This window comes from Rhinichthys klamathensis, unplaced genomic scaffold (genome assembly GCF_029890125.1).
Source record: "Rhinichthys klamathensis goyatoka isolate OS25496 unplaced genomic scaffold, OSU_Roscu_1.1 h1tg000341l_1, whole genome shotgun sequence".
Classification (NCBI taxonomy): domain Eukaryota; kingdom Metazoa; phylum Chordata; class Actinopteri; order Cypriniformes; family Leuciscidae; genus Rhinichthys; species Rhinichthys klamathensis.
The window spans coordinates 577,674-592,829 of NW_026606855.1; the positions used below are offsets into that span (position 1 = coordinate 577,674).

The 15,156-nt window shown below is 41.6% G+C and overlaps 1 protein-coding gene across 1 annotated transcript; it reads right to left on the reverse strand.

The window, feature by feature from the left end:
- Positions 1 to 1,020: 1,020 nt before the first annotated feature.
- On the reverse strand, positions 1,021 to 13,956 carry LOC130106467 (von Willebrand factor A domain-containing protein 5A-like). Its single transcript, XM_056272598.1, has 17 exons — positions 13,917 to 13,956; positions 10,855 to 11,057; positions 10,557 to 10,779; positions 10,299 to 10,465; positions 10,108 to 10,222; positions 9,714 to 9,889; positions 9,141 to 9,229; positions 8,915 to 9,059; positions 8,752 to 8,831; positions 8,559 to 8,673; positions 8,313 to 8,471; positions 7,568 to 7,671; positions 6,767 to 6,988; positions 2,129 to 2,271; positions 1,623 to 1,804; positions 1,422 to 1,545; positions 1,021 to 1,302 (listed from the first exon to the last, which is right to left on the reverse strand). Exons 1-17 carry the CDS (start codon positions 13,954 to 13,956, stop codon positions 1,223 to 1,225), a joined length of 2,367 nt encoding a protein of 788 aa, XP_056128573.1. The 3' UTR covers positions 1,021 to 1,222.
- Positions 13,957 to 15,156: the final 1,200 nt, after the last annotated feature.

The window sequence follows — 15,156 nt, forward strand, 5'->3', positions numbered from 1 at the left end:
GATCCACTTCAAATGTTGACTACTGTATATATACACACACTGAAACAGTTTGATTTAGTGGACAAAGTAGAGATAAGTGTAAGTCCGTCTAATTCGATCCAATGGCGGCATCGATTAGAGGTGAAGGTATCAACGCGCGTTCCGTCTCTTCCAATGGCAAAGGGATTTTTAATTAAATGCAATACATTCTATCTTATGTATTAACTCGTTTCATCTGACTCCATAAAATGAAAGTGTTTTTCAATGATATCTGTGCATCTTTAAATATACGTTAATGTTTGACTATTCCTTTTAACTCCAATGAAAATAAAGTCAAAGTCTGTTAGAATAATCAAATATAACAATTTATTATGTCAGGTAAATGTATTATAACAATTCCATAATCAATTGAAAGCTAATCAATGCAAATCATCAAATGTTTTAGGATTAGAGAAATAGATGCAAACCCAACATTTACGAACTACATGAGCTAGTCCTCATGGGCTATCTGAAATACAGAAAAAGCCCCGACTCCTTGCTGCATCCCATTAAATAGCTAGAACTTCTTTTCAATGGTAATTTGCATTCAGGTTACACCTTGTTTTGGGGGTAGGGGAGAAAGGCCATTTGTCCACCTTTCTTTGTGTGCCAGTTTCTCTAAACTTCTAAAAAACCTTATTACCTTTTGTTTTACTTATTTGGAATGAGACATCTGAACCAGCCACCCTGAGACCTTTAAAATGATACTAAACACAATAATCATTCACATTAAACCATGTATATACATGTGTGCGTTTTTTAGTGTTACTGACTGAGAGAGAGAGGAAATGTAAATCAGGTGAGATTGCGTGAGGGGGAGGTCGAATGTTAATTTTCAGCAAGTTCCTTTGTTTCAATAGACCATGTGGTCAAGACAGTTTCTCCAACCAGTTTTCCAGTCTTACATAAGTACAGGTAAGTACAAATGTATAGTATTAGAAACAACAATGATAAATAACTGGATGTTTGTTTAAAACAAAGATGCAAAAAGTGCAATAAGTGCTATCTCCATTAAGGCCATTTTTAAATCATTTTGGTTGATTTTGCTGCATTTTGCCTGAATTTATCGTATCATTAATATTTAAAGCTATTACACTGATGAATCTATGCTGTCGACTTGTTAGTTGTCATACTGTTAGTTAGTGTTAGTTGTCAACTTGTTAGTGTTTGTATTATAGCACAGGAAGTAGAAACACTGACGTCTTCAGATTCCCAGAGTCTCTTTGGTCACCTGACATCCGAGCAGGACATTACCCACACACACACACTCGGACAGATCGCCCACTGAAACACACACACACACACACTCATATCATCAGTGTGTGTCAGAACTGCAGATATTTGCTCAAGCGTCTCTTGATGAACGCTGGCTGAGTGAATGTGGTCTGGAACGGAGATCTCACCTTTCTGAGAGCCGATCCATGACGCCGCCTTCATGGCCACAAACTGCCACTCGACCCGCTGGTCTATTTTACAGCCGTATAACCAGATCAGAGCCAGGAGAGTGGCCCATACTGACCCCTCCACCTGTGTACAAACCATCATACACTGCATTAGTTACTGGACACAGTCATCGCTGTCTGATTATTCATCACATCTCTCACCTGTGCTGGTTTCTGATTGGTCAGCTCCTCCTCCGTCTTCCCAAACGCATCAGCCAGTGTGACGTCCAGATCCCAGCAGCCTGACGCCTTTTGGAGAGAAACCAGCTGGAGTAACGGGTCTGCAGTTGTAGTTGCAGTTATATGTGCATTCAGTAACAAGTCTTTCTGGGGATCAGGAGCAGCTGAACACACAAAATGATATTGTTCATATTATGTGCATAAAGAATTTTTAAATAAATCAAATAAAATCGAATGAATTTTTATGACCTAGTACATTTGTCAAAATGTTAGGTATAAAACAGAGCACACGTGCAATATTGTATCATGCAATGTGTTCCATTCCATTTCCAGTGATGTGTGTGTGTGTGTGTGTGTGTGTGTGTGTGTGTGTGTGTGTGTGTGTGTGTGTGTGTGTGTGTGTGTGTGTGTGTGTGTGTGTGTGTGTGTGTGTGTGTGTGTGTGTGTGTGTGTGTGTGTGTGTGTGTGTGTGTGTGTACTGTATATACCATGACTTTGAGAGTTTGTCTGAACAGTCGGGGCGGCTGAAGACTCAGAACCACGGAGGAAGAAATTCCAAACCTCTGCAAATGACAAACAATGATCACTTACCATAAGGTGACGCTCCATTTTTGTTTCACATTTAGTGACACTGTGTATTCATGGTATTACTTGTCATAAATCCTTGTGCAGGTATGTTTCCAGCCACTGAAAAAAAAAAAAGAAGAACTTTTTACCCTCAAGTGAAGAACCAAAAAGCACTTTCCCATGAGTGCATTGGGGCTTTTACTTGTTGAAATGTCACGGTGAGAGATGACCTCCTGTATGCCTGACACACAACCTAAGGCTACGTTCACACTCCAGGCTGAAACGACCCAATTCCGATTTTTTTGCCCCTATGCGACCTGTATCTGATCTTTTCATGACAGTCTGAACGACACAGATCCGATCTTTTCAAATGCGACCCAGGCCACTTGGGTATGTGGTCCAAATCCGATATGTATCCGATCTTTTGAAATGCGACCTCAATCTGAACGGGCAGGTCACATGTATCCGACCCGCACGCCATTGATATGCGACAAACATCATAATTCTGCGTTGAAGTAGGCGGGAATGAGAAGATAAACAAGTTAGCTATCGTACGATAGCACGCACCTGTAGCTAGCCACTACACTCCAACGCGTTGCACTGTTATGGTCCGCCGCAGACGTGTCTCTTCCCGTGACAGAGTTAATCGAAGGTGCTCAAACATAATCGAAGGTGGATCTGGTCATTCGGAAGTTACTGATGAATTCTGTAGCGAAGCCACTCACATCAGTATCCCACCACTCCTGGCTGCGACTCCGCATCCACACAAATAACTTTAATATTGCTAAACGAGCTCCACTGTTGACATTCATGTTTAGCTACTTCCGCAAACAAGTGACGTCGTTGACCGTTGAGTACTCTTCTGCGCATGCGGGTCACTTCTGGGTCATTTCACACAGGAGATCAAAAAAGGTCGCATTTAATTGGAAATGTGAACGCCTTGCAAAAAAATAGATTTTTTTCAAAAAATTCGGATTTGAGCATTAAGCCCCTGCAGTGTGAACGCAGCGGGTAATTCGCGCCCAAAAAGAACAGACAACACACACAAATGTTTGATACATTATTAAATGATTGTTTAAATAAAATCGTAATTTTTATTTGGGGGGGGGGGGGGGGGGGGGGAGGCGGGGGGGAAAAGGTAAAAGAATTACCTTTTATTGTAAGTCCAAAACCGGAATCTGAAAAACATTTGATTTCTCATATTATTGAATATCAAAAATTAATTTGATGATAATAATATTTCTTTACCAAATTAAATCGTGACAAACAAATTCAGTCAAGTGTGGTTAAAGTTCAAGTTCAGTCAACTTTTCATTACATACATATAACAGTTTGAAATAGTCAAGTTACAGTAAAAGCGATTTATACACACACACACACAATAGCTGTTCCACTGCCACTTCCGGGGCTTGATTGGGTTTTTTGGCCCGGCGAATACCTTGGTCCAAAACGGGCCAACTGGGGCTTGAGGAGCGATCATGAATAAAGGCGGAGTTTATTTGAGACAGGAGACGGTCAACACCGCTGCTCATTTCCCATTTTATTATATCAGGCTACCAGCTAACTTCAACATTTAAGACAGTTTGAAATCTTTTCAGCTCAAAACTCACTTTCAGACACCAACGAGTGTTTGAAATGACTTCCTTACGATCTGATGGGGATTCATGCTTTATCTGTCTCTTCCCTGTGCCTTGTCGATACTGGAATAATATGTCTTAAATTACATTATACCACGGGCTGTTTAAATACTCGATTCTGATTGGCTGGAAGGTGTGCAGTAAAACCATTTAATGCACAGGTAGTTCCAGTCAGTTTGATTACAGTTCGAAATTAATCAGCTACTATAAACATTGGTAACCATAGTAACAGAGTTACACTTGCAAAAGAGTGAGAGAGAGACACATATGAAAACGTTAGGTAGGCTCAGAGCCATAGAGAGAGTTGCGACGCTCTTTGATCGCTCGCGATGGCTGTCACGTGGTTCATGTAAAACCCAATAGTTCCAAAACATACGCGGGCTGTCATGTTCTTCTATGGGACAGACAGCAGCGATTGCATTATTGACCGGTAAATATAAAATAAAACACACACCCAAGTACTTTTTCAGCTGTTACTGCATTATTGCATTTTGTTAATGTCAGTTATGCATTTGGAGAGGCAGGGTGACAACGAAATAGCCTACTACTGTATATTACTTAGATACGTTTTAGGCTTTTTTTTTTTTTTTTTTGAGGGAAAAGACAGAGCTAGATAAGATCGAAGACGACAAAGATGAGGTCAATACGAAAAAGACAACTAAATGGGCAGTTAACACTTTCAGTGACTTGTTGCGCCAAAGACAGAACAATTGTGATTTCGAGACCTAACGTTACTCTGCTTCTCTTTTAAATGAGACATTTCGGGAGTTTCGGGAGCCGGACGCGAATACAGTGCTGTTGCAAGTTTGATGCGTCTCAGAGCAGGTATAAACCGTCACATTACAAAATACAACATCATAAGGGATAAAGACTTCAAGTCAAGCAATGCCGTCTTTAAATCAGTTTTAAAGCGCTACAGGAAAAATGGAAAAGACACCAGCGTTCATCATCCGCGTAAGAAAAGTTTGGTTTGACATACAGCTAATTCATTTAAATAAATGACATGATTAGTTCAAATAAAGCTTGCCTTGTCACTGTCAGTGTTGCCTATCATTCATAAATAATTTTAATAAATCCATGAATCATTAAGTTATAGGCCTATGCTTAAGCAACGAGGGGACTGTAGACTTTAAAGAAGAGACGCTCATAGGTAACTCGCGCACGCATCTCTCTCTCTCTCTCTCTTTCAGTTCTCTGTCTCTCTCTCTCTCTCTTTCAGTTCTCTGTCTCTCTCTCTTAATAATGAATTTAAATAAATGTGACAATTCATTCAAATAAAAGCAATCCGATGGCTCTACTTTATTTAAAGCGGACGGAGTCCTAGAACTAACGAGCCGTAACTTAAGAAAATAACCGTAATTTTTACACGTCTGTTAAAAAATTACATTGTAAACATCAGTTACAGCTTTAACTTCTTATTAACTTGGCAAATAACCGAGGTATAAGCGGGATAATCCACGGCTAGCCATGCATTAAAGGATTTTAATGCACGACGTAGAGGCGAAGAACCACCCGACTTACTTCACTCCGGTAAACTCGTATAACTGATAACTCGTGTTTTCTTCTCGTAAAAGGATAAGAGTATAGTGAAACGGGAAAGACCGCTCGAACCTCGTCAGATCGCATCGTTTCGTGGACAATTGATAGAAATGCTCACTCTTTCTAAAGAAATGTGATGTAAAAACGTGATATTTTATCAATATTTTGAAAGCCTTTCGACTTAAAGCCATAAATAAATGAAAGCAGGTGCGTTTTATGTGAAATGGTAAACACCAGTTTGATGATGTGCACTCCTGACACAAATTAATAAATTACTGTCACGGTAACATTTTTTATTGCAAAACATGAAAATCTGACTTTCCCTGTAAGATTCCCTGGGGATTCAACCAAACCCAGAAAACGTGAGTGACACAACCCAGTAACTTTGTTTTGGTCAGCCTTTCTCTGCTAGCATGTCAAAAAAGAAGCCAATCAGATTTCGCTCCCCTTCTGATGTAGGAAGTGGATCTTGTTATAATATTACCAGCCCTTAATCTGCACGTTTACACCCACGCCGCCGCCATTTGGTTTTCAAAAGGACCAACAGTGTAAACAGTTCTAACGCAATGGCAAAAGTTCGAGCAAAGCATGCAAACTGTTCTGTTGTTGCTGCACAGACGACCACAGAACACGATTTGACCAAAAAAAGGTCACAGCTGTCTTATAAAAACCTCTGGGAACCGTGTCAACTTGTGTAAAAGTGACTCCACAAAAACTACATAAATGTATCCACTAACCATTCAGAAACTTCCAGGTGGGTCTAAAAGTTCAACCTCTTCTCTCTTTAAGGCTGCACTGCTACTGGTTATTTCTGAGATTGTGGATGAGTGAGATTCGCATATTGTGTTATTGCCGGAGTATCCGAAGCTCGTGTAAAGGATTGGCAGTCTTCTGGACGGGGGCGGGGAGCAGCAGCTCATTTGCATTTAAAGGGACACACGCGTGTTTCTGCTCACACCCATAAAGGGGCAAATTTGACAAGCTATAAAACATGATCTGGGGGTATTTTGAGCTGAAATTTCACAGACACATTCTGGGTACACAATGGTTTTATATTACATCTTGTGAAAAGGGACAAAATATATCACCTTTAAGCAAACGTTCACTTCTGTCATGCTAGTTTTAGTCAGCTGGTGAAAAGGTGGCATTGTGTAACGTTGTTCTATGGAGTTTGAATTTGAAGTTATTGAAAATATCAGAATTAACTGTGGTTCTCTCTGCATTTGTTTCTGTCTCAGGTTCTGTCGAATAAAGGGTGGGTTTTAGGGTGGTGCTGCGAGGCGACTGCCGACAATGGAAACGCAACATGATTTTGGGCTCAGTGCTTGAGGTCCAAGGCTACTGCCCCCAGCCAGAACATTGAAAAATGACTAATCGTCGCACTAACCGTATGTCGGCACTTTTCTCTGCAGCAGGGGTCCTTTCACAGTCTCTCTGCTGTCTTTATTAATGGCAATGAAGGCTGTATGAACACTGCTCACTCCTGCCTGAACACTGAGCTCCACTATCTTTCTCCTGACGCTTTCAACATCTGAATCACATGACCTCTCCTCCTGCTCCAGAGAACGGATCCGGGTCCGAGCCGCCAGCCGGTGGACGGACAACCTACAATTGCAAGATAGGCAAAAACTGTTTACTGCGGTTCATTATGGACTTAGAAAAGCAAATAGCAGATGCAATTAAATGGTATCAAATTGTCAGTAAATAAACTACTACACAAGTAAAAAAAAGTAACTTTGATAGGGATGCACTAATATCGATTCTGGCCAATACCAATAAGCCAATAATTATTTTAATTGTTATAGCTGAAAAACAATAATTGGCTGATATTTTAAAAAAACTTTAAAAGTTATATTATTGTGTCGAAAAATAAACAAAAACACTACATTGATAAATCAAATGAGGTATCACAATATATATTCTAATGGATTGTTGATTTTGTCAAGAAAAAAGTCTTAATTGTTTTTATTAAATAGAGGTGGGATTTATTTATTTATGATTTCATATTATTATTATTATATTGTGGCGTAAATGTATGTACTTGAAAACTAGCATGTCTTGCATGTAACATGTTACCCCAGCACCTGTTATAAATCTAGTCATTTAAAATGTGTTTTAGAGGCGAGTTGGTCTGAAGCAGGACTGGAGCTGTTTTCAGTGTTTGTGTGTGTTTGTGTGTGTTACCCAGTTTCCTCAGTTGGTTTGAGGCAGAAGTGGAGCTGTTTTTTTACTGGATGATCTTTAAGCCTGTATTTGACTGTCACTGTTCCCTCAGAGTCTCCTGAACTCTATAAGAGAGGGGAAATGCAGATTTCTATCATTTAAACAAATTAAGGTGTGTTTACACTAGTAGTTCGGTTCTCTTAGTCTGGACCTAAAAAGATAATTATAGATTTGGTCCTGATTCGCTTTGCGTTCATATTGTAATTTTTAAAACCGAACCTATAGATACAAAACAAAAGGTTTTTATGATGTATATTTTACAATGGAATTTACCGTAGATCCAAAACAATGCTGTGTTCAGGGATATATGCGCTCATTGTATATGTGTAGCCTACGAATGATAGTATTATTACCAACTGAGAACTCGTGAAGAGCTTATAAAGTGTGTAAAGGAGTCAAAACAGCAGCAGGAATCCCTCCGTCACACACACAAACGAGAGAACAGTTCTGATGCCTGTACTGAAACTGTGATGGGCAACATCGTGACTATGGTTTTGGTTTGTTTAGATGTCTTTGGTCCATGTTGCGTTCATATTTGAACCAGAATTTGTTTGGAAGCAGACTGAGACGGCCCTTTTCAGCGCTTGTTTGTTGAACACCAGGGTTCAGATGGCAGCGTTCACACCAGAGTTCGTTTAAAGCCAACCAAACCTGCCAGGTGTGAACACATCTTAATTCTCATCAAAGAAACACAAAATCATCCCACCTCTCCTTTAAGTTGGGCGTAAATGAGTGCCCTTTGACCCTGGAAGAGCACTTTGATGGGTTGAGACAGTGTGTCAACAGTAATGCCATCTGGAAGGGTCCAATCCACAGAGATATTAAACACAGGGGGCTGCAGCGCAAACCTGAGGGACTGCATCACCTGATATAGTTTGAAGAGAAAGAAAAAACCATTGAGACATTTGACTAGGAAACATTTGTGCCTGTGAAATCCAGTGGAGAGCTTTACTTTGGGCTGCATGCGGTCGGTGCCTGTGATGAACTGAGCGTGACCAGATCCTTCCCTGGCCATTCCTGTGATGAGGGCGCTACTTGCACCCTCACCAATCCCGAATGAGAAACACCTGAACACACAATAAACTCTGTTACCGTAAGTGATGAAGAGATGAATGATGGGAACATCAAACCCAGCAGACCTTTACCTGTGAGAGTGAACATGATGTTTCACCAGGTCCAGCACCTCTTTAGTGTTTCCCACCTCTCCATCAGTGAAGATGAACAGCTGAAGAGAGAAAAACATCTGATTCATAAGCCAAGTTTATATTTTAACACCAATGTCAATGAGTAGTTGAGGTGTTGTTGTACCTGTCTGGGATGGTCAGGGTTACAGCGCTGACTGTAGATGTGTTTTAGAGGCTGTAAAATCTCTGTGCCGCCCAGGTCTGCTTTCATTTCCTTCACACTCTTCATAGCCTGATCCATTGTGTCCTGACTGTACACGACACTCTCACTGCAGTGAAACACACACAGTCATCTACTCTCCTCTCACTTATCAAAATATCATTAGAATATTCTAAATGCAGTTACTAACTGGAAGAAGGACTCAAAACGAGAGCCAAATCCAAAGATATTGAAGTAGCATCCCATGGGCAGACTCTTCAACAGTAACAGCAGAGTGTCCTATAGACAGACATGGAAAGATAATGAAATAATTGTCTTAATAACTAGGCGGTATCAAATCAATCACCATTGAGTATTTCACTTCATCAGCAAAGCAACTCTGTTTCTCTGGTTAGAATGTGAGAGAGAAATTTGGCAGATGAGGTTAGCCTCACTTGGTATATCAACCAAACATGGTAGAGATTTAATTTGCATGATTTTAATTTAAACTGCTTCTGCTGATATTCTAGCAGCTAGAAAGAAATTTCATCACCAACAAATTTACCAAGCTACTACTTAGCTATTTTTTCTTAAAATTTTAAGTGAAATTTCTGTCTAAAAGTAAAAAACATCTGCCTACTCTATTTTAAAACCCATAGAGTTTGAGTACCGGAGTAACTGCTGCATTTCTGCTGTTACATACATCATTATCCTGAGATAGTGTATTACCAAATACTGGCACATGTCTCATATCAAAAGACCCAAAGGCACACTTAAATCTTACCCTTGCGCTTTCTATGCGCCTCTGTGCTCCTTTCCCATGATGCATCATCTGACGCATACTGCCTGATCTGTCCATCACGAAAACAAACTCTCCTTGAGTTGCCAGTGATGACATCACTTTCTCTGGGAATTCTGGGTACAAACTTATCATGACCACTGGGTCCCTCATCAGAGAGCCTGAAATAGAGAGAGAGAGAGAGAGAGAGAGAGAGAGAGAGAGAGAGAGAGAGAGAGAGAGAGAGAGAGAGAGAGAGAGAGAGAGAGAGAGAGAGAGAGAGAGAGAGAGAGAGAGAGAGAGAGAGAGAGAGAGAGAGAGAGAGAGAGAGAGAGAGAGAGAGAGAGAAACCTTGATCAATCAATCCCATAATGCCAGTGAGCTCAGCTGCAGGTCCGACCTGATGGGGCAGTGGCCACTCCTGCCTCCACTATAGCAGAGGGCTGATGGGTCTCCTGATAGTACAGAAACAGCTCAACATCCTTATCAAACATGTGACCAGGACTCAGATTCACCTACACACGTAAAAACACATGCATAACACTACTGTGCTCACACATCCAGATAAACACATGAAGACACACGCAGTACCATAGCCTGAGTGTGATCCGAGTGGAGGAACACTAGAGGATCCAGAGTGCAGTTGGACTCTAGTTTGGAGATGGGCTTTGGAGAGCTCACATGGACACTGAGTGTCAGCGTGTAGGGAACAGCTCCACATACTGATGAAATCTCTGAGACTATACCAGCTCCTGAACCTGACACACACACACACACACACACACACACAGAAAGTGTGTTAAAATCAGCTTGTCTCCGCTAATAAAGTGTGTGTAGCAGCTGCTGCACCTGCTGGTGTGTATCGGGGGTTGAGTACAGCCGGCAGACAGAAGCGCAGCGAGTGGTCGGCCTGCACATCGAGCTCGGTGACGTAGATGATGGTGACGGCAGCGTTCTGACCCGGCGACAGACACCCGACACTCAGTCCGAACACATCAGGACTCTCTGCGCTCTCTTCCAGCAGAAACGCCTGCTGACCCGAACTCACAGCATCATCATACCGATCCCTCGCCTGCAAAACACAATTTTTTTAAGTGGTGCAAAAAATATGCAAATGAATGTCCAGCAGACTTATATTTGGACTCACGGTTTCTCTTTCTTGCACCTCTGCCACAATCTCCTGCTCTCCGATCTTGGCACTGAAGTGGCAGACAGCAGCATCAGCGGGCAGAGGGAACACGAACAAGGCCTCCAGGGGGCGCTCTTCCTCATTCACATACAGCAGAGTGGAGGAGACTGTGGAGACATGATCCTGAACACGAACCTCCACTGAGATGCTCTTCAGAGGCACTGAGTCACACAAACCAACAGAACATCATCACAAATACAACAGAACATCCCAAATACACATCAAATTCAGCAGAACAACATCGCAAATAAACCTTTAAAGCAGAACATAAACCTCAAATAAAACAGAGCATCTCAAATACACCTAAAATACAGCAGAACATCATCACATCTCTCTGAGATAAATAAAGGGTTAATATATAGACTCCATCCCCATAAATAAAAGAATAAAGGTGAACGGGAACAAGTGATAACATGCCCCGCCAGCTGACATTGAAATATACTTGATAAAATAGAAAAACCTAAATTATTTTTTTTAATTTACGGTTATAAAGATAGTTTGCCGTTTCAAATTCAGATTTTTGCTATAAATCCGCAGTGCGCTGTTGTAGACATGTACATAATATGAAATGATTTATTATGTCTGAATTTGTGAAAGACTGAAATCTTGACCCGTTTGATTTGTGGTTGTATTTTTTTTCCACAGCAAAGCTTTTGTTAGCTTTTGAATCCACTAGCTTTTTGAATCCACTAGCTTTTTGAATCCACTAGCTTTTGAATCCACTAGCTTTTTGAATCCACTAGCTTTTTGAATAACGTTAGTCAGGATTCAGGAAAAATAGGCGTTATTCATTTTTATAATTTCCAATAAACACGCAGACCGCGTTAATACAAAAACGCCACATCAACATAAGTGTTAAGTTAGGACACATGTAACAGTAAAAGTAAACAAGTGACAGGGCTGCCAACTTTTGAGTTCAGCTTAGAGTGAGATTTTGGGGGGCGGGGCTTGGGTTATGGGGGAGGGGCTTATTGAGGGGCGTGGCTTGGTGTGGGGAAAAATACAAACACAAAATCCTTGCATTAGCAGAAGTGTATTAAGTATACACTCACCGACCACTTTATTAGGTACACCTGTCCAACTGCTCGTTAACACTTAATTTCTAAGCAGCCAATCACATGGCGGCAACTCAGTGCATTTAGGCATGTAGACATGGTCAAGACAATCTCCTGCAGTTCAAACCGAGCATCAGTATGGGGAAGAAAGTTGATTTGAGTGACTTTGAACGTGGCATGATTGTTGGTGCCAGAAGGGCTGGTCTGAGTATTTCAGAAACTGCTAATCTACTGGGATTTTCACGCACAACCATCTCTAGGGTTTACAGAGAATGGTCCGAAAAAGAAAAAACATCCAGTGAGCGGCAGTTCTGTGGGCGGAAATGCCTTGTTGATGCCAGAGGTCAGAGGAGAATGGCCAGACTGGTTCGAGCTGATAGAAGGGCAACAGTGACTGAAATAACCACTCGTTACAACCGAGGTATGCAGCAAAGCATTTGTGAAGCCACAACACGCACAACCTTGAGGCGGATGGGCTACAACAGCAGAAGACTCCACCGGGTACCACTCATCTCCACTACAAATAGGAAAAAGAGGCTACAATTTGCAAGAGCTCACCAAAATTGGACAGTTGAAGACTGGAAAAATGTTGCCTGGTCTGATGAGTCTCGATTTCTGTTGAGACATTCAGATGTTAGAGTCAGAATTTGGCGTAAACAGAATGAGAACATGGAACCATCATGCCTTGTTACCACTGTGCAGGCTGGTGGTGGTGGTGTAATGGTGTGAGGGATGTTTTCCTGGCACACTTTAGGCCCCTTAGTGCCAATTGGGCATCGTTTAAATGCCACGGCCTACCTGAGCATTGTTTCTGACCATGTCCATCCCTTTATGGCCACCATGTACCCATCCTCTGATGGCTACTTCCACCATGTCACAAAGCTCTAATCATTTCAAATTGGTTTCTTGAACATGACAATGAGTTCACTGTACTAAAATGGCCTCCACAGTCACCAGATCTCAACCCAATAGAGCATCTTTAGGATGTGGTGGAACGGGAGATTCGCATCATGGATGTGCAGCCGACAAATCTGCGGCAACTGTGTGATGCCATCATGTCAATATGGACCAAACTCCCTGAGGAATGCTTCCAGCACCTTGTTGAATCTATGCCACGAAGAATTGAGGCAGTTCTGAAGGCAAAAGGGGGTCCAACCCGTTACTAGCATGGGGTACCTAATAAAGTGGCCGGTGAGTGTATATTGATGGTCAAAGTATTTGGTATCTGACTGTACATAATTTCTTGGGAGATTTACATTACATTTAACATTTTAATTGACATTCTGTTCTTAGAAAACAATAATTAACATTAACTACTAGGCATGTCCATATTTGTCATCTCGAAATGCTTTTGTACTGTTTTTATGATAAAGTTATGTAAAATAACTGCTCAGTGCTGCAAAACAAACAACTCTGCTATTGCTAACTTAATTCTATATAAACTATATAACAGGCCTATTACCAGCCTAAACTGGATGGAGACAAGGAGCGCCCAGTAACTCACTGACCTGCCTGCGTTCACAATTCACACGGTGCAGATGGGAGGGAGAACGGCTGACTATACACAGTTTATGGGAATAAATTGTGTATTTCCCTCACAATTGTCACAAAAAACTGTCCACTGGGTTGTGTTGCGAAAGACACGCAAGCTCGCTTAATCACCTCTGTGTCGTCGTGCGCGTGCGCGGTTAGGAGCACGCCGTTAAGAGCTCAACACATCTGTCTCGCATGCACGCTCGCTCGCTATAGATTACAGGATATTTTAACTAATTTGCGGTAAAACTAGTCGATCACGAATGGCTCAACTGGTAGATCTATAAACTTATCTTTCAGGCATTTGACCGACCGGGTTGACACTTCAGCGTGAGAAATCGGGGGTGTGGAGTGAGAGCGTGAGAATTGGCTCAATTGCGTGAGTCTCACGGTGAATGCGTGAGAGTTGGCAGCCCTGAAGTGAATTCATACCCAGCTCGTTTTTCTCATTCACAAGACCGCAGTTCATCATTCTCACGGAACTGACGATTTTACTTCCAATGGAAAGTGAAACTAAAACAACGAACCTAATGCCTTCAAATCTTCACAGACCGACTTATGTATGAGTAAATCTAATGTTTTTGAACGTTTCTAAAGATGCCAAATGTCTGTCGGGGGTGTTAGACCAGTTCTTATTTGGTTCTGTAGTGTTCGTGGATGGGCCGAGACGACAGCGCCAGCCTGACAGTCTGAGGGCGGAAGTGGGCGCGGCAAGGCATTACGCTACTTCCGTGTTTTGGAATGTTTTAAAGTTTAAAACAACGTTATTTTAAAGACTTTTTTAAACGATTTAATTGAATATATATAAATCAAATTGTAGGTTATAAAAGATAAGAATTTTTTTGTCCTATAACAAAAGACAATATAGTAGCCTACTACATACCTGTCAACATTTGGTTTTCAAAATCCGGGAGATTTCTCCGGCGGGGGGGTGTTGTGGTAAATGTACAACTTGTAACGACTGGAAATAAGGTGTGGCCCCTTTCAGAGCTTTGCGCTCCCTGTTGAACTGTCGGCAGTCTGTATTGTGCGCGTCGAACACCCCTTTTACTGTCTATGCATGCGAACACCCCATGTATGTGGGTAATTTCTGTTTGATGCTAATTTTTATCTTATTTTGTTTATTAAGTAACGATGTGGACGGTAGAACGTGTGACAGGCAGTTAGGCTACACGAGTTCGATTTGGGAATAAAGTGCGAGTTGTGAGATGTCAATCGCCTCCGTGTGTCTGTCTGGCCTCTGCATGCAATAACTTCAGTTGTGAGCTACCCCTAATCTTCCTGAAGCAACGCGTTACAAACTGTACTTCAGTTTCATTGCGGGGACACCACCTTCACCTGCCATCATGTCTATCGGCTCGCTTTCGGGTTAAACTTTCCGCGACTGCGCAACTGGGTTATAGGTTGCCAGGTTGAGGTGACAAACGGGTTGAAATTGTAAATGGTCTGTGGATTGTGTGAATATAATGCATTTAATACAATCTGGCAACTGGTCAACATTAGCAAACATATTGAGTAGGGTATAAACGGAGGTCGGAGCCAGCTGCAAATGGGTGGGTTAGCAGCAAGTAGGTGGAGCTTTAGCCGCAAGTGGGCTGTACAAACTTCCAGAGGATTTTGATTGGTTTATTTAGTATCACCTGTGTGTTGTAGTAGCTATTGGTTTATGCTC